The sequence below is a fragment of the Stenella coeruleoalba genome (assembly GCF_951394435.1).
Source record: "Stenella coeruleoalba genome assembly, chromosome: 3".
Classification (NCBI taxonomy): Eukaryota; Metazoa; Chordata; class Mammalia; order Artiodactyla; family Delphinidae; genus Stenella; species Stenella coeruleoalba.
This window is the reverse complement of record NC_137148.1, coordinates 38,273,547-38,294,033: the sequence shown is the minus strand read 5'-3', so window position 1 is coordinate 38,294,033 and position 20,487 is coordinate 38,273,547. Positions and strand designations below refer to the sequence as shown.

At 41.5% G+C, this 20,487-nt stretch overlaps 1 protein-coding gene across 1 annotated transcript in view; it reads right to left on the bottom strand.

Annotated features, from left to right (window-relative positions):
- PARP8 (poly(ADP-ribose) polymerase family member 8) overlaps positions 1-16,553 on the bottom strand; it is a 181,593-nt gene extending 165,040 nt beyond the window's left edge. Inside the window, exons 1-3 of the mRNA XM_079915680.1 lie at positions 16,056-16,553; positions 15,868-15,969; positions 14,862-14,916 (exon numbers count right to left, since the gene is read on the bottom strand). Of these exons, the coding sequence (XP_079771806.1) occupies positions 14,862-14,916; positions 15,868-15,969; positions 16,056-16,158 (260 nt within the window). The 5' untranslated portion in view covers positions 16,159-16,553. The remainder of the gene's footprint in view (positions 1-14,861; positions 14,917-15,867; positions 15,970-16,055) is intronic.
- Positions 16,554-20,487: the final 3,934 nt, after the last annotated feature.

Here is a 20,487-nt window from a genome sequence, read left to right as displayed (position 1 = left end):
CACTGGAATGCTGCGGTGACCTGATAGCAGCCACAAGTGAGTCTGAAGGATCTTTAGACTCTAAAAATGATGAAGGCTTAGACTTGGACCTCGTGACACTGAAGAAAAAAAAAAAAGAATAGCATGCAATTATACAAATGAACATATGCTATTGCTATCTTTTTAACATTTGTGTACACTTAACTATAGTTTTTATTAGAAGTTGTTATTCAATGACAGTGCATCTTGCAAATTAATGCCTTTTTAAATCGAGAACATTTTGCACTTCCAAATCAATCAGAGCAATTGTCCTACCCAAAAAAGGTCATTTTCCGCCCTTATTCTGCTTGCTCCTGGGGCCCAGACTCCAGGAATTAGTCAGGCTAGTGCTATGAATAATTATATCAAGTATTGCCTTCTCTATTGTCCAGCACAAGTATTGTCCTGTGCAGGACACTGCAGAAAAGGATTAACTCAGGCCTTGGATGTTCAAACCCTGCACATTCCCAAGAAAGGTCTGTCTTTAAGACAGGTCCTTGGCCAGTTCCTAGGAAATGAGCTCTGAGCCCTTGGAATATTCTGCCTGATAAGGGTGTTTTTCTAGGCCTATGGTCTTGGATTTGCTCAGATAGTTGTGCTAACAACTGTGATTTATGGTAAACACCTGTTTTTTTTGTTCTGTGGCTGGAGTCTGAGTAGCTGGGGTCAGTCATAAAAGTGCAGTACGGCTGTGACTGACCCCTAATGAAAGCCCTGGACACCAAGGCTCGGGGAGCTTCCCCGGTTGGCAACACTCTGCATGTGTTATCACCAGTCACTGCAGGGAAAACGAAGTACGTCCATGTGACTCTACTGACCAGACACTTGGAAATTTGTGCCAGTGTCTCCTGGACTTTGCCCAATACGCCTTTGCCGTTTGCTGATTTTAATCTGTATTTTTTTGTTATGATAAAATACAACAGTGAGTTTAACAGCTTTCTGAGTCCTGTGATTCCTTCAGTCTTCAAGACCCCTTCCAAACATGTTCTCTAGTTCAATCCTGAAAACCCTGCAATATAACTACTGCCATTTCACAGACGACAGAATCCAGACTCAGAGAGGTTAAGCCACTTGACTGGTTGGTTAAAAGAATCTGAATCAATTCTGCTATACCGTGCTGTAATGTTACAGGCTATAAAGAACTGTTAAAATAATCTTATAAGTTAACCTACATTTGCAATATTTTCTTTGGAAAATATAAAATACAATTTCATAATCCTTGAAAAATATTTAGACTATAATGAATTTGTAAACACTGTCCAACTTACATTCATTAAGAATTTTATGTATGTCTGTGGTGGTTCTGAAAGCAGTAATATGGTACCGGCACTTTTAAAAATTACATGATGTTCCTTGCCTACCTATCCCTCCACCCTAAAAAAATTTTTTCAGGGTAATTCTCAGTGCTTCCCATCTTTGAAAACCATATGGGGATGTGTGTGTGTGAGGGAAAGAAATAGATACATTATTTTCTTAACATGTACAAGTGTACTTCAGAACGTTATCTTTGTATGTTGAGGGGAGAAGCTTAAAATGCACTGTCATTTCAATGTTTTGCAGGTTTGTGCGTATGCGTGTGTGTACAAGAGAGAAATATTTCAAATATATTTTATGCTTAAGTTCAGTATTCAGCCACAGAAATATCTGATAGCACGAAGTCCTACTTGGTTTTATTTGAGAAGTGCACTGGCATTACTAAATATTGTGTTTCCGTGGTGACTAAAATTCTGGAGGCATAGAATTTTTGTATAGTTACTGATATTTCTTGGAATATGAAACACTTATTGTTTAGTACAGTTTTATGATCTGTATTTGAATAATACTTATAAATTTCTGATTTAAAATTGTGATTTTTCTTTTACATAATTAGCTAAATGCTAAAACCATAATACAGATTACCCATTTTAGTTTTGTGCCAAGACACTCTTATTTAATAAAACAAAATAGCTAATGTTATACTTTCCTGATTTAAATTTATATGCCTGTGTAATGTGAAAAGAAATCCTGAAACTTTTTTTTTTTACATCTTTATTGGAGTATAATTGCTTTACAATGGTGTGTTAGTTTCTGCTTTATAACAAAGTGAATCAGTTATACATATACATATGTTCCCATATCTCCTCCCTCCTGCATCTCCCTCCCTCCCACCCTCCCTATCCCACCCCTCCAGGTGGTCACAAAGCACCGAGCTGATCTCCCTGTGCCATGCGGCTGCTTCCCACTAGCTACCTACCTTACGTTTGGTAGTGTATACATGTCCATGCCACTCTCTCGCCTTGTCACAGCTTACCCTTCCCCCTCCCCAAATCCTCAAGTCCATTCTCTAGTAGGTCTGTCTCTTTATTCCTGTCTTACCCCTAGGTTCTTCATGACATTTTTTTTCTTAAATTCCATATATATGTGTTAGCATACGGTATTTGTCTCTCTCTGACTTACTTCACTCTGTATGACAGACTCCAGGTCCATCCACCTCATTACAAATAGCTCAATTTTGTTTCTTTCTATGCCTGAGTAATATTCCATTGTATATATGTGCCACATCTTCTTTATCCATTCATCCAATGATGGACACTTAGGTTGTTTCCATCTCCGGGCTATTGTAAATAGAGCTGCAATGAACATTTTGGTACATGACTCTTTTTGAATTATGGTTTTCTCAGGGTATATGCCCAGTAGTGGGACTGCTGGGTCATGTGGTAGTTCTATTTGTAGTTTTTTAAGGAACCTCCATACTGTTCTCCATAGTGGCTGTACCAATTCACATTCCCACCAGCAGTGCAAGAGTGTTCCCTTTTCTCCACACCCTCTCCAGCATTTATTGTTTCTAGATTTTTTGATGATGGCCATTCTGACTGGTGTGAGATGATATCTCATTGTAGTTTTGATTTGCATTTCTCTAATGATTAATGATGTTGAGCATTCTTTCATGTGTTTGTTGGCAGTCCATATATCTTCTTTGGAGAAATGTTTATTTAGGTCTTCTGCCCATTTTTGGATTGGGTTGTTTGTTTTTTTGTTATTGAGCTGCATGAGCTGCTTATAAATTTTGGAGATTAATCCTTTGTCAGTTGCTTCATTTGCAAATATTTTCTCCCATTCTGAGGGTTGTCTTTTGGTCTTATTTATGGTTTCCTTTGCTGTGTAAAAGCTTTTAAGTTTCATTAGGTCCCATTTGTTTATTTTTGTTTTTATTTCCATTTCTCTAGGAGGTGGGTCAAAAAGGATCTTGCTGTGATTTATGTCATAGAGTGTTCTGCCTATGTTTTCCTCTAAGACTTTGATAGTTTCTGGCCTTACATTTAGGTCTTTAATCCATTTTGAGCTTATTTTTGTGTATGGTGTTAGGGAGTGATCTAATCTCATACTTTTACATGTAGCTGTCCAATTTTCCCAGCATCACTTATTGAAGAAGCTGTCCTTTCTCCACTGTACATTCCTGCCTCCTTTATCAAAGATAAGGTGACCATATGTGCGTGGGTTTATCTCTGGGCTTTCTATCCTGTTCCATTGATCTATATTTCTGTTTTTGTGCCAGTACCATACTGTCTTGATTACTGTAGCTTTGTAGTATAGTCTGAAGTCAAGGAGCCTGATTCCTCCAGCTCTGTTTTTCGTTCTCAAGATTGCTTTGGCTATTCGGGGTCTTTTGTGTTTCCATACAAATTGTGAAATTTTTTGTTCTAGTTCTGTGAAAAATGCCAGTGGTAGTTTGATAGGGATTGCATTGAATCTGTGGATTGCTATCTATAGCTATGAATCTTAAGTTGGAAAAGCCTTGGCAAGCACCTGCCTCTTTTTTCTGGCTAATTTTTTAAATGGACTTTATCTTTTAGAGTGGTTTTAGGTTCACAGCAAAATTGAGCAGAATATAGAGATTTCCCGTTTGCTCCCTCTATCCTCCCCACAAGCATAGGCTCCCCTATCACCAACTTTCCCCACCAGGGGGATACATTTATTAATAATGATGAACCTACAGCGACACATCATTATCACCCAGAGTCTGTAGTTTACTTTAAGGTTCACTCTTGGTGTTGTACATTTTATGGATTTACACAAATGTGAAATGACATGTATCTACCATTATAGTATCACACAGAACAGTTTCAATACCCTAAAAATTCTCTGTTCTGCCTATTTAGCCCTTCTTCCCCTGTTAACCCCTGGCAACCACTGATCTTTTCACGGTCTCTGTAGTTGTGCCACTTCCAGAACTCACATAGTTGGAACCGCAGAATGTGTAGCCCTTCAGATTGGCTTCTTTTACTTAGCAACATGCATTTAAGGTTCCTCCATGTCTTTTCATGGCCTGATAGCTAGTTCCTTTTTAGTGCTGAAAAATATTCCACTATTGTCTGGATGTACCACTGTTGACTTATCCATCCACCAACATGAAGGACATGTTGGTGGCATCCAGGTTTGGGCAATTTTGAGTAAAACCGCTATAAACATCATGTGCAGGTTTCTGTGTGGACATTCAGTTTTCAACTCTTTTGTGTAACTACCAAGGAGTGTGATTGCTGGATCACAGGTAAGAGTAGGTTTAGTTTTATTGGAAAGTGCCCAAACTGTCTTCCAAAGTGACCGGACCTACACCTTGCCTCCCCGCCAGGAACTCCTGTTGCTCCACATCCCTGCCAGCATCTGGTGCTTCCAGTGTTCCGGAATTTGGCCATTCTAATAGCTGTGTAGTGTTAAGCACCTGAATTCTGATTTCAAAGTACCTTTGAAATGTAACATCTCCCAGAATATAACTCAAAGGCTGAAAATGTCAACATTTCTCTGTTTTGAAAAAATACCCCTTTAGGAAACTATTGCCCTAAGTAGATTTTTCCCCACCAATTACTTTTGGTTAGGAAGAATTTTGTACATATTGGACATCAAGGATTGAGAATACTGGACTTCCCTGATGGCGCAGTGGTTAAGAATCCGCCTGCCAATGCAGGGGACACGGGCTCGAGCCCTGGTTTGGGAAGATCCCACATGCCACGGAGCAACTAAGCCCTTGTGCCACAACTACTGAGCCTGAGCTCTAGAGCCCGCGAGCCACAGCTACTGAGCCTGCCTGCCACAACTACTGAAGCCCACACGCCTAGAGCCCCATGCTCTGCAACGAGAAGCCACTGCAGTGAGAAGCCCGGGCACCGCAAGGAAGAGTAGCCCCCTCTCGCCGCAACTTGAGAAAGCCCACGCGCAGCAACGAAGACCCAATGCGGCCAAAAATAAATAGATAAATTTTTTATTTAAAAAAAAAAGAATTGAGAATACTGGAAATTTTAAATTAATGACATAGGAAGTCAACACAGAAAGCTCATATGAAATCAAACTAGTATAATTTCAAAAAATTAAGTCTAAAATCTTTCTTGACCAAAGTTTCATCAATGGGGGGTCAAATTCAGCCAAGAATATGTAACTCTGATTGAAATCGCTTAATCGAAATTCACTGAAATTACCATTCTAGGCTGGTTTTCTCATAAGGATGGACTGATCCAAAAAGAATCAAGAAAGAATGTGGCTTGCAGTGAATTATTCAAACTTCTTTCTTAGTTAGCTAAAAATGAATATGACCAATCACTAGAGAAATCATATCAAATTCTGTAGTAGTAATAAAGCAATGACTGCTTTTCAGCTGGAGGGCCTTTTTTTTTTTTGCTGCTGTATATCTAGCTGTGGTGCATTTTAATGAGAAAGGATGACTGCATCAGCTTTTATCCATGAAGCAGATTTTAGCCTTCTGCTTAGGTCTCCCGCATGCCAATATTGAAGACTTTGTTCTGAAGAAGATCAATGACACAAATACATGTAGATGGACACAATCACAAATTCACTGTTAAGATTTTGCACACTGACTTCCAAATAAGAAACCTAGAACTAAGCAGATCTCGGTACGTGTGAGGTTCCACTGGTTCTCCTGAATCACAAAAATGTTTGTATAGACAAAACATCAACTGTTAACATGCATCCTTTTAAATACAGACCTGACCCTGTGTCCCCAGGAGTGCACTGTAAAGCAGATGGTTCATCCTCTATTCATGTGTTACCAAAAGAAACGTGTGGCTGCCTGAAGTTTAACGACTGACACTGTCTAAAGAGGGAGTTTGCTTCCTGACTAATGTTGAAAACATTCTGAGAAATGCTGTAAAACTCCTTCAAGTAATTTTCTTATGTGGTCACTGGGAGGAAAATGAGTTTACAAAATAGATAACCACATTGATTTTTTAAATGTAATTTGTCAAAGAAATGAAACATTTAGATAAATTCTAGATTTGTCTCGCCACCAACTTCTCCCACAGTATATACTCCAACAAAGATGGCCCACTAAGAAGCTCTACTGCAGTTACAGTGGCAGAATTTAAGAGGACATAATGAATCCTTCTGCTACACAGAATCATTATCTCTAATACTTCTTTATGAAGCTGACTTCTAATCATGTGCCAAACAGGGTCCTGCTAACTTGGGTGCTTTGATAACGAAGAATAGTTGAGAACCCTCATCATAAGTGACTTCAATACAACTGAGGAGGGAGTGAGAGACCCAGAAAGATAAATCCTCATGTGGAAATGTTGGTGGCATGAAATGCCAAGTGCCTTTAACTGTCATGAAGCAAGGTCTGCAAAACTTACTTAAAATAAATTCTTCGGGGCTCAATGTGAATCGGCAATTTCCATTTATATTATACTGTTGTTAGCTCAAAAACTATTTTTAATGAATAAGACAGCGTTTACCAAAGGGTCTTCCACAAAATGACTCTCTCGAGATGTTCCAGATCTGTAATCAAATAAGTCTGAAAAACCCTGAATGCTTCATTCACCTCTTGGGTATGCATAACGCACACTAACATATAAAAGTCTCTAAAAAGACAACCATTAAAATTGTTCAATATTATTTAACTAATCATTTCCCAGGCATTATCTGGCCACATACCTAACATCTAATTAAACAGTTTGGGAAATACTATCACATAGCACTTAAGAAAAATATTACTATCATTTAAGAAATATTGGGAAATACTATATTCTGGGCACTCTGCTAAAATAGTTCTAGTCTTTAAACAGTACTGATTTCTTGTGTGTGACATTTTATTTGACTTATTGTTTCTTTTACACAGCTCTATCCTTAATAGTATTTTTGGTTTGTTGTTTTACAATTTGGCCTGAACTTTTTTCTGCACAGATGTGAAAGCCTAACGAATGTAAAGTAGTTCTATTAGTCTCTGGCTCAATTCTATACTTCAAATACAGTAAATAATCTACAAACGATTCTTGGATAATAACAACCTGTATTTGCTTTATAAACAAAGCGATGATGAAAATCCAAATAACTACAGCACTTCAGAGTTGGTTGACAAATCCTAAGAACATTTTCAGGACATTGGGAAGGTCTTTCCAACCTACATTTCAAAATGTTCAGAAAGAAACCATCTTGTTTGCTAATTTCGGTATAAGGAAAATTGATCTGACTGCACAAAGACTTAAGTGGATGTCTCCCTTTTAAATTTAACACTGGAAAATCTGCATCCTCCATTTAATACTGAGAAGGTGTCAGCCACAAACAGGATGTCACCAATATGCAAATAAGCTACACTTGAGACCTGCTGTTGTTGTTATTGTGTAATGGATTGGGACTAATCTGTTTATAGCCTAATCCCACCCTCCTCAGATTTCATTTTGTCTTCTCAGTCTCACCTTGTTCCACTCAGGGCCTCACTCTATCCTCTTCTTGTATGTGAATACATTATACATTTTCACGGAGTTGCTACTTGGGGTCAAAGAAAGATTAAATGAACCAGTCTTCGTGATAATAAAAAACACGATCTTGATAGCCAAACCAAGAATATTAAGCAACACGTTACAATCGATAAACCTTGAACAGCTGCTATATATGCTTAATGCACTAAGTTAATACAAACTGCTGTTGAGTGGAGAGATGAGGTCAATAAACAAATAGTAGTGAGTCAGTGTTTAGAAGGCTGAGAAATATATGAATGGATGGGGAAGCTGGCTCTTGAAAGCCAAGAAGGGGGATTAAATTTGATACGGAATAAACTTTGGTTGCATTTGAAAGCTTCTGAGCATGTAAATGCTATGATTAAATTCATGCTTAAAGAATTCAAGTATAAATGAACTGGATTGGTGAGTAGCTGTTAATCAAGTATTTTAAAGCACTTGGTTAAAGTGATTGACCTAAGTCAAGGTGATCAGGGCCCAGACCAAGTGTAAACATGGGGAGGGATGAAGGTGCCAACCAAGATTGCAAAGGAAGAGCTGGTGGAGCTTAGGAGGCAAAGAGGATGGTGGGATACATGAAACCTGAGACCGTGGTTCCCCATGCCAGGCTCAATTGATGTGATACCGCCCAAGGAAGGGCTGGGAAGAGAAGCTTCTTTTAAGGAGGAAATGATGATTTGTTTCATGTGTTGGGTTGAAGTACCCAGCATTTAAGTGAGATGACTGAACAGAAAACCTAAAGTATGACACAGTAAAATAGGAATGACGAGGCTTATTAATAAAAACATATTCCTGATTAGTCTTTCCTGGGGGTACATGGAAGATAGGATTTCAGAAATTTAGAGAATGAAAAAAAGGAAGATTATATATCAATAACTTGATTAAAATTCCACACAAAGTCAGTGGCAGCTGTTTTAAAGCAATACTTATCTACTATAGCACAATATCCATCCAAAAGCCAACGTGTGCAGAGAATTACAAAATATCTTTAAGGCTGATGAAATTTCACTTTTATTCATTTTTTTCACCCAATGCTGCAGAAAGAAATGATGGGGAATTTAAATGGGTCGGCCGGATATCTGCATAAGGATTCCACAGCGAATGTACCTAAGTTTCCTACTATTAATGCTTAGCACTGGGCTTGGGCACTTCCCCTGCCAAGCAGTAGATTTTCATGGAATGCTATGGAAAGAGATGTCTGCCCCTGGCAGACATTCCACTAGCAATAGCAATCCCTTCCTAGGCTCAAACATTCCCTACTATTCTAGTCTTGCCAGTTCAATCAATGCCCCTTAAAACCTCACAAAAACACTGACTTACTCTGCAATATATCCCTATTCTGCTTCTTACTAACTCTGTTATTTAAACTACCCAAGCCTCAGTTTCTTTAGCTATAAAATGTAAAACAGCTGACAAAATTCCTACTGGTCTTCTCTGTTGCAAATACAGGATGTAAGGTAGGCAAAAAGCATAGCAGAGGTTATGCCCATAAATATGATTAGTAGTATTATTTTAATCCATGAAATAAATGGAGTTTAAATATGTTTTTACTATATAAGCTTCAATAACGTTACACTTGTATTAAATTGGTGGTTATTTTAGGTCAATGATTTTAAAACTCATTTACCAATGAAACGTTTTTCAAAGAAAATGTTATACGGAACAGAAAAGAGCTAGAGCAGCTGTGATTTACAAAGGGATGTGAAAGCCTGGCTCTCACACATTCAGCTTCCTTCACACTCCCTTCCACCGGTCACCCCAAACTTCTAAGGTAGGATCCCAGGGCTCCAGGGCACACACTTTTTTAAAAAAAATCATCATTTTGAATAATAATTGGTATAACCAAAAATTATGGAAAACAAGTCCCCATTTCTAACAGGAGCATCCTAATTACTTAAAAAAAAAAAAGATCCTTCTTTTCATTCTGACACCTTCAGGGGCACTTGATGGTTTCAAAATAATTACATATTTCAAGATTTTAGAATGAGCATGTACTTCTTTCATAATGAAAACTGACGAATCTTTTCGAGATGATGGAATTACTTCTCCACCCTCGCAGTTCCCCAACTCCTGCACGCAGGTACATGCCTCCTCTCTAAGAAAATCGAAAGAAAACAAATGCACTTTGGCAATCAGATTTTCTCTTTCCATAGCATTCCATGAGTAAGGAATTATACACTGGGAGTCCAGGTGGGTTAGGGTCCCCAGAAGATGTGCTTGATCACCAGAGTGGTGTTGATTTTTTTAACTGAATTAAATACTTTTAGAAACCAAACTCTCCAGTGTACCAAAGTCCTTGTAACTCTCAATTATCCTAAGCAATTGCATTATCTGTCTCCTGAAAGCATTTGAACAGGGCAGAGAACGGGGCTTATAACTTGGGTAAGCAACTTCTGGATTCATAAGAAATTCCAGTCCAAGTGACGTCACCAGATTGGGGGCTTTTTGAACTATCTGAGTATCTCTACACCTGGTCATTTGGGTTAGGAAATTGTTTTTCACCTGCCAGAAGCCCTTTTAGCATTCATTTAGTGATTCATTCAACATCTACTTACTGAGAAAATATATAGTACTAGGCAGTGCACGAAGGGCTGGGCAAATTGCAATGAATAAGACAGACCCTGCCTCAGAGAGGCTTATGGCCAGACAGATGATCAAGTAAACAGTAGCTAACAATACAATGTGACATGATTTTAGAAACACCTAACAAAATCAAACAGGGTAGAGGATGCCAGGAAAGGCTTCTCAGAGGGGAATTTGGGTTAGCAAAGATCTCGACAAGGAAAGCTGACTAGGGTTGAGAGGTGGGAGGGTAGGATGTGGATGGGTGTGCAAAGGCCCAGGAGAAAGAGGAGGTAGCACGTCATTTGAGAGATTGTGGAGTACTACTGTTAGTGTCACACAAACAGTTATGTGGACAGAAACTCCTAAATGAGAAGAGTGCACTTCAAAGATGTCAATCTACCCATGACCACATGAAAAAGTGTCTATTCATACAGTACAGTTTGTACATTTACAGGCAACTCTGAACATTCCACTAAATACTAAATTTCTAATTTATTAATAAGTTCTAATATAAATTTTAGATTTCTTATCATGCACACTCCTTGACTGGAAAAATCCTAATTCAATAAACATTTCTTTATTTTCATATTCTTTCTAAAGGAAAGACATTCATGTCATATTCTTAGGTGAAAAACTCTTGAGGTCTCAAGAGTATAATACCGTCTTTGGATACATACATTTTATATGCATATAGACATAAAAATTCTGAAAGAATAAATTCTAATATGTTAATAGAAGATGGAGAAATCATGTTTTTTAAAATTTTCTTCTTTTTGGCTTATCTTTTTTCCTTTTTTTTTTTTTTTTTAACAATCTACACTTAAAACTTCAATTATATCTTCACAATACTTTTCTTGCTAAAAGCTCACAATCAGGGAATCCCACAGGGGTCCACGGCCAGGCTCATGTGGGGCTCTCTCCCTGCTCTCTTTGTTAACTCCTGGCCCCAGACACTCAGCCTGCTTCCCCAGCCTCTCAGTAGCTGTCACCACCCACTTTATCCCTTCTGTTTCTTCTACCACTAACTGCACAACTGACTGCAAGTGGGATGAAGGACCATAACCCCAAACCTTAGTGGTCTGAAAGGAGTTTACTGCCAACCAAAAAAGGAGAAAGAAGGAGGCAGGAGATCACAGCATGACAAAGTACAAGGAAGGAATGACTTTTGCATAAACTTACAAATTGTATACAGTTGAGGCTTCCGGTTTTATAGTTCTTAGCACACCCCTGAAATGGGGGGCAGCATTCGGTAGGAGCCTACAGCAGGCCCTGGAACACTGATGACTTTGGAGTTCTTCCAAAGAAGCCCAGGAGTCAGAAGCATTATAAGGACCATTGCTACAATGAGTCAGTCTTGCCCTATGTATAACACAAGTTTTCAAGCATACGTAGATGGTATTACCAATTCTTTTTTTTTTTTTTTTTTTTTGCGGTACGCGGGCCTCTCACTGTTGTGGCCTCTCCCGTTGCGGAGCACAGGCTCCGGACGCGCAGGCTCAGCGGCCATGGCTCACGGGCCCAGCCGCTCCGCGGCACGTGGGATCTTCCCAGACCGGGGCACGCATCAGCAGGCGGACTCTCAACCACTGCGCCACCAGGGAAGCCCATCAATTCTTAACATTTAACACTTTTCTCATTATTTCTCAATCAAATGACACTAACACTACAGCTCTCAAGTAAACATCTGCATAATATTTTTGATGTTCGAGTGTCTCAAAGAGGTCTCAAAGAGGTTGGGAACACTGGTGTAGAGGAAGGAGCACAGGTCTCAGAAGTGTGACATAACAGGGTTCATATGGCAGCTTCATCAGTAACTGAGTAAATCTGAGCATGTTTTCTAAACTCTCTGAGCCTCAGTTTGCAAATCCAATCCAAAACTGAGGATAATAATAATTCCATGAACCTTCCCATGAGGGAGAACTAAGTGAACCCAGTCTTGCAGCTGACCGTCTGCTCCCCCTCAATCCTCACCTGAAGTCCACCCAGGTAGGAGAGCAAATGGCGAAAGGAACTCTGCCCCTCTCACAACCTCTGAATGACAGGCCAATTTACTAGGACAGCAGCCAGTCCTGTCACAGTGGCCTCTTGGCATTTCCTCTTATCCACAGAAACACAAATAAATTTACATTTAAAAAAAATTCTCAATATTATTTCTTTTTTTGAAGGGTAACATGTAAGATCAACTTTTGTCCTAGAACAAAGTGTAATTGTTCTTGGAGAGTGTCAGACACAAAAGAGCAGATTGCTTTATCTACAACTTGAATTGAAAATTATTCTTGAAATCATTTCTCAAAAATAAATGTTTTCAATGGTTTAGATGAAATGATAGTACAATATAATTCAAGATAAACATGTACTATCTCTCCATAAGACCCCCAACTTCCTTTAATCCGGAAATAAGTCTAGTTTTCCCGACATGACACTATTAATTGAATATTACAAGTTGATAAGCATATTAAATCAAAACAGAGGAGGATTATTTGATTTTTAAATGCCCGACTGACACACAGCAATGAGAAATACATAATAAATATCAGATTCTAATGTAGATAATGTAGTTCATGAAAACAATATTTTTTCTTTCGGAAAATTTATTTTCTGCCATTAGCTACAAACCCATAAAGGGATAATCATTAAGGGTACTATTATTACTGTACCAAAACAATCTTTTATATATTGGTTTATAGAACAAGCTTTTGGGAAGACAAAGCAATCACATCAACAATTCACAACACATCTTTGAAAAGCAGACTCTTCCACGTTAGATATGCAAGTTCCCCATTATTTAAATCAGGAACCAAAGGAAAAAACTATCTCTTAGTAGGATAACATAGAAAAGGAAACTTGTTCCTACAGTGAAAACTGACGTTATCTCAATTAGTTAATTATTCATCCCAACCTCCAGGCCTTGCTCCTGGAGGCGTTCATACCTTCACCTCTTGCTGTGTGGACACTAGTTCAGTAATTTGCTGATAAACAATCTTAGTGCAGTATCTAACAGATCTTAGAGATTAAGTGTAAGGTTCACCCCCTCCTTGTGCAGATAAGTAAACTGTGGCCAAAACAACTCTACTATCTTATTGGAAATAGTAAAGCTAGTTAGTTAAAAAGCCTACCCAGGGCTTTCCCTTGTACAGACAAGTAAACTGAGGCCAAAACAACTCTACTATCTTATTGGAAATAGTAAAGCTAGTTAGTTAAAAAGCCTACCCAGGGCTTTCCCAGTCCGCACCCCTCATGAGATGAACCACAATTGTGAAACAGACAACTCAAGCAGGTATCAACCTGACTGCATGGGGAATGTTTTCAGTGGGCCACACAGCGTATTTTAACTCTTAAAACAACTCTAGAGATTATTAGTCATACACCAACATTCTCTGGATAGCAAGTGTAGGAGCAGCGTTAATTTAGTTGAATCTCTTCTAATTGATTCTTTTTATTCAAAAATGATGGTACTATAGGAAATTGAGAAATACTGTAATTTTATTCTCCCCCAATAAGTCCATATGTTATATTTTCAACCAGTAAATCAAATCAATATACCAATCCTGACACTTAGGTGTACTGTGCATATGGGAAACCTGAATAACTATTTCAATGAAAGCTTTTTTGAGATGTACATTGCAACACAGATCCAAAGCATTTTTAAGATTCGTAACAATTTCAAGCTTGTAAAAAATGTATTTACAGAAGAAAGCTTCTTTTGCAATTTATATGTTCATAAATGTTTCCATTAGCTAAGACATATTTTGGAATATGATCAAATGGTAGTGAATGTCAAGTCCGAACAGCAAGGTTAAAACTCTGACAGTTCTCATATGTGGCCACTGCTCTTTTAAACCACTGTGTCCCCAAAGGGCTAACAGGGAGAAAATTCTACCTCAACAAGTGAAGACAGCAAAGCATATTTTAACGATTACTTTTCATTTCATCTCTAATTCTTTAAACACAAAATTGGATTTGGGCTTCTTTCATACTGTTAACAACTTAGTATTAATATATGCACCTCTCATTCTTCCTCTTCAAGAAAGAAGTTATACACTCCAGCTACATATAACTCCCAAATTCTTTCCAACTATGAACACCAAAATAGGACTCCTTAAAAAAAAAAAAAAAGCATGGAGAATTGGCACACTGCATGTTTATGTCAACCTTCAGAAAACATGGAAACATGCAGCCCCAGCTCACCAGAAGAATCACCACATGTGATCAAACTATTCTGTGACATGTTATGTCTTATGCCCAGTATTCAGGTTTTGCACTCGCCTATGTCAACCCCTAAAGCCTCAAGAGCTAGCTACTACTGTAGAACAGCTTTAACACGAAGAGTGTGAGAGCTCTGTTCATAGCCCGTGGCGTGATCTTAGAAACACTTGAATCAAACATATTTCTTTCCCCTCTGCTATTTAAAATCGAGGGACCTCAGGCTTGGGACGTGGCTAAAAGACAAGAGAATAAGAATAAGAAGAAAAAATACCGGAACACGGAACACGCTAAGAACAAAGGAAACACAAGCCTGTGAACAGGAAATGAAGCAACTCTACACATAAGTACCTTTTGGGGCCGCCAACGTAGGTGAAAGTAAAGGTGGAGTCTGAGTATCTGAAATCTGAAACGAAAAGTCTTGTTAAAAGCTACCCCTGGAGTGGATTTTTTACCCCGGTCATGGCTCGGGCCCCCTATTTGATGGAGCCGAAGGGAAACCTGGCGGGGCGGGGCAGGGCGGGAGGCCAGAGCTGGAGAGCCCCTAGGTCCGCTCTCCGAGTGGTGCGGGAGGGGATGCCGCGCACCCCGTGCCGGGTGCCGCGGGAGGCCGCCCCCCGCAACAAGTGCCGGGTGCCATGGCAACGGCGGGAATTTCCCGGTCCGGACAGCCGGAAGCGGCCCCAGCCGAGGTCGCGGCTGCGAAAGCAAAATCCAGTCCCTCTCCCGGGGTAGCAAAATGGACGAAAGGCGACCCCCAGGCAGGGGCGGCGCGCGCCTCGGAACCTCGGGAATCCCTTTTCTTTCCGGGGCATCGCACTGCCAGTCGGAGGTACTAGAGGGAGCAGAAGGGGCGGGAGATCGGCCCAGCGCTGCCCCACGGGGGGCCTCGGTGCCGGGCGCAGCCGGCCACCGCCGCGCAGCGCAGCGGGCTCCATTCCCGGCAGCCGCCGCCGCTGCTCTGCCCATTGCGCAAACCCGGCGAGTCCAACCCGCTGCCTGGGTCGCTGCTGCTGAAACCCCGGAGGCGGGCTCGGACGCTCCGGGCGTTCACCGGGGACTAAAAATACAATGCAAGGCTCCCCCGCCTAGACCCCCGCTCGGGCCATCAGGGTTCTGCCCCCAAAGCTAGTGGCCGCCCCAGAGGGGGGAGGGGAGAAGGGGAGAGGCTGGCACCCCCTCCCCCTTTTGGCTCCCGCTCCCGCAGCTGTTGCCAAATGACCCCGGGAATGAGAACGTGCAACCCACCCCCTATCCCCAGCCACACACGTCGCGGCCAGAAAACTGGGAAAGGGGGTGACGGGCAGGCAGAGGAAGCTGGCGCTGGGTCCGAGGCTCTGGAAAGGCGAGAACTCACCTGCAAACAGGCAGTCCTTCTCAGCTCTGGACTTCTGGATCACGACGTCGATATCCTTCTGAATTCGCTCTTGCCTTGAACACATCCCCATTAAATAAATCCCTGGAAAAGAAGCAGCCGCTATTTCCACCCCACCCCACCCCCTCGCACGCTTCCAGCTTTCGTAAATATTCAGTTAAAAATGAAACCTCTGGCCGAGGCAGGGGCTGAAGGCGAAGTGGTTTCGGAAGTGATCCTGGGTGAGAGAGGAGGAGGTGGTGGAGGAGGAGGGGGGGGAGGTCGGCTTTGCATTCCCAGATGTGACCGCCCAGCTGCTGCTCGCCGCTGCTGGATTCCAATTTCTTCCCCTCCTCACAATGGATGATGATGACACAGAGTCTCACTTTCTCCCTCCCCCGCCCGGACCAAAGGCCGTGGGGGTCCGGGGGTCCCGGAGACGGCGAGAGAGCGATCGCCCGTGGGGCGGCGGGCGCCGGCGAGGGGCGAGCCCCGCTCCGCCTCACGCGCGCACACCCCTCGCGGCCCGCACGCCGGCCTTCCACACCCGCGCACACTCCCGCCCGGGGGCGCGGCGACCGTGCCGAGGCTGCTGCAGCGTCGCCCGCTGCAGACCCTCCCGCGCCCGCCGCGAAGTCACCCGGTCCCGGCCGCCGGGGCTCTGATAGTATCCGCCATCCGAGCGCAGGCTGGATTCCCCAGCCCGGCCGCCGCTCGCGCCGGGGGCTGGGAATGTCGGTAGTGAAGACTCCCTGGGGCTCCCAGCCCCTCCCCCCCCCCCCCCCCCCCCGCGCACCACCACTTTTATGAATTCGACTCCACTTTCGGAAGGAATTATGAGTCATATGGAAAACCCAAACCCGAGTGGCTGGGAGGGGGGAAGAAGGGAAAAGCAAAAGCGTTCAAAATGGAAAATAAATAAATAAAACGAACAAATCTTTCCTTGTTGCCACATCAGGCAAGATGGAAAAAGCCTTGAATTGCCTCCAGACGTACACCCTCCCGTGCCCTGACTGCCAGAGTCTTTTTCTCCCGGATGGAAGTAGTTCAGTCCCTTTGGAGCGCCGTTTAGGAAACACAGACCCTTTTGAGGGACTTCTACTTGCAGAGACTCACCAGTTCTTCCCTGCTCTGTGTTTCCGTCCATGAAAAATTGGCAGAATCATCTGGCACGTGCCAGGGTCTCCCTAAAGGATGGATATCTGTTTGGCTTGTTTTAAAAAGCCACTTTTTCGCCAATCAAGGGAAAGCTTCTACAATCCTGTTGTCTTGTTTAGAAATGAGATACTGCTCTGAGCCTCACTTTCTGTTCTGCCTAAGAACACCTTGGGCTGATGTAGCTGCCCTGCCTCTATACTGCCATATGCCCTAGGACAGGCCTCTAACAGCGCTTTGCTTGTTGATCTTTTCTCCACTGAGACTGCTTCCCTGAGCAGACCACGCCTCACTTGGTTCTGCATCCCCAGTGCCTAATACAGTGCCTGGAATATAGGAGCGAGGCTGAAATGTTGGCTGAATGCATGAATGGTCGTCCCTTCAACCTCTTTATGGATACTCCAGCTTCGGTCTGCTTCCTTATCAGTATAAGTACCCAAGAGTTGTCAAACTGGCTCAGACCCTTAATCTGTACAGTTCTAATACTGACAGTGACAATGTCTTTAGGAGAATTAGGAATGACCGTGATCCCTGATGGATTCTTAAGATTCTAGAGAGACAAAAGCAATGAGAAATTATATGCTCCAACTCCTCTATCTTGCAGAAAGAAAACACGAAATGATTTGTGGTACGCCCTGGAATACATCACATTCGTTGTGCATTATAGGAGGAAACATTCCTCTGCATTACCTGGACCACTGCAGTCTTTGATGTAGTAGAGGCACAGTCACGGTACATCTGCTCACATCCTTCCTGAAATGCTTCCTGACTAGGGCAGGACGGGTTCAAGTCCTTCCTGAATATGCTGCTTTGTGTAGGCCCCCTGGCTACCAAAAGCACTTTCTTCTCTTCCACATAACACTGGGTATCATGCGTACTTCCTCCTTCCATTCTGTACCCTAACGTCTCTAAAAACTTAAAATCTGTTAACTCACAAGAATTTATTTTATAGTTGTCTATCCATCAAGCTTGCATTCCCAAAGTAAATTTGAAATAGTTTTAAAGGTACCAAATGTTTTTGGTCTGGCTCACCTCCTTCCTGGCTTACCACTCACTCCATAAAATAGGCCTTGTGATTTGTCCTACATTTGATTTTTTCTTCAAGCTTCACAGGCTGCCCTGTTTTGGTTAAACAAAGCTAACCTCACTCTGTTCATGCCCTTAAGGTGTGATACGTTTAAATATTTTTAAATTTTAAGGGATAATAAAAAATTTAAAAACTAACTTTTCTATCTAGTATGCATTTCTACAAGATAAGTTTCTCTCATAAAAACTGCCAAGGCATCAATGTTCCTATGCTAGATCTTTATGGCATGATGCTTTCCAACTCTGCTCATAGCCAGCATCCCGTTTACCCTGACTCATCTCAGACTCCTATTTAAACATTTAGATTATCCGTGGTCTTATTAAAAACTTTATGTACCTTTGAGATGAGGAAGAGGTTATATCCCTGCCTTAAACACTTCTGTGCAAACACACACACTCGCATGCATTCAGGAACATAGTGCATACAGGCCCTTAATCACTTTGTTAAAAAAAAAAAATCATTATTCTTGATGAGAGAGAACATCTGTGGTATGCCGTAGTAATTGGAAATAATACTCTATGTGTTGGATGATAGAGTCTAGCCAAAAAAAGTCCCACTGCTTTAGAAAAATGATCCCAAGACAACAGAGAGGATTTACTAGAAAAAAAAAGTAAATTCCTCACCTATGCTAAAAGCCTCAACTGCAGAAGTGTAAGGTAATGGAAATGTGGCATTAAGTTCAATGGTGTGATGTGGGTATTAATAACTCACACTCATCCAGAACTTAGTAGTGCAGCCTGACACTGCTCTAAATGCTTTACATATATTAACTCATTTAATTCACAATAACCCTATATGGAAGCTGTCCTATTATTCTGCACATTTTACAAAAGAGGAGACTGAGGCACAAAAGGGTTAATTAGCTTGTCTAAGGTGGGACTAGATGGCAATGAACCTTTTCCTCTCTCCAAACCTTTCAGCAGTTGAACTGAACTTTAAGGAAGATAAATGTTCAGAAGTCTCACTGCTGAGTAAACTGGCCCCACTAATGGCAGCAGGCCAGGACTCAAGCCAACAAGAAGCCCCATAATGGATTCTGAGGGATGCCTGGAGGCTATGGGCTCTCAAAATAGCCTCTTCTAGTAGCAGTTATATTTCTCTTTCCTGCATCGAACTTCCTTTCCCAAATGAATCCCAGCCCTCAGTAAAGTCTTAGTAAAAGCCTGACCTCTGCTATTCCATGGGGATTAAGAAAAGAGGGTGGGAGACAGGATTAGCAAAGAGAGCAGCCCTCTTTCCCAAATAGGTGATGGTGTTATCAGTAGCAAATGCTGTGGGAATGCCCAGCAGGCTTGGTCGACCTTGGAAACAGCGCGCTGTGATCATTTGTGGTAGAATCAGAGTGAAAAAGGGAGAGGTTGTGTCGGAGGGGTCGCTATGGGAAGGGGTCACCAAGGGCCTTTAAGCCAGAGTGGGGAAGTGAAATTTAGTTTGAGAGAAATGGGAAGCCACTGGAAGGAAGGCAATCTCAAAGCTCTTGTCAATCATTAGATTTCTATAACTTCTTGCAATTGTTCTATAATGGAAAGGAATCCACCCAATTCAAAATCTCTGCTAGCCCCAGCTGGCCTCTTCTAAAACAAGTGGATTTGGGCAGTTTGTCACAAAGCAGCTAGTAGTTTTTCTTTGAGAGATACTAATCCTGCTATCTTGACCTCATCTGATTGGCCTAGCAATCAAAGTAGGGGCAAACCAAAGTCAACCTTGAAAATGGAGGATTTTAGGTGGCTTGATATGAAATTCATCTGAATTTAATCCTTACCCCACCCCTAACCTAAGGTCAGATGGGGCAGCACAGTGGTCGTGTGGAGGTTTTAGGGCACTTTCTAGCAATCTTAATGAACTTAACTAATATCAAAGCTATTGTGTGAAACCTGAACGGCTCTTTCTAGTTCCAAGTTTCTCTTTAATTTAGTCCCATTTGTCTCTCATTAAACTTTAATTCTCGTTTCTACTGTAGATGCATCCTCGGCCCTAGTTAGATGAGATGCGTCACCATCCCATGCAAACAAACTCATTAAATTTCTCAGCTTGCACTCAATCATATTAATTCTACTTTCTTTTAAATACCTCTCCTTTGTTTATTTTTTAAAGTGCATAAATACTGCATGAATATATTCTCAGTGCAAACCATTTAAGACATGTATTTGTACAGAGAGTAAAATGTGAAAATTCCCATCTATCATAACCCCTAATTCCACTCCTCCTTCCAAAGGTAACTGGTATTAATAGTTATAAGAGAATCCTCCCGTTCTTGGTTCTTGCATTCATCTATCCACACACAAATGTACATATATTCATAGGTTTATACATATACATTCTAATTTAAAAGGAACCACGTAATACACATTGTTTTGCAATTTGATTTTTCCACTGTCTTG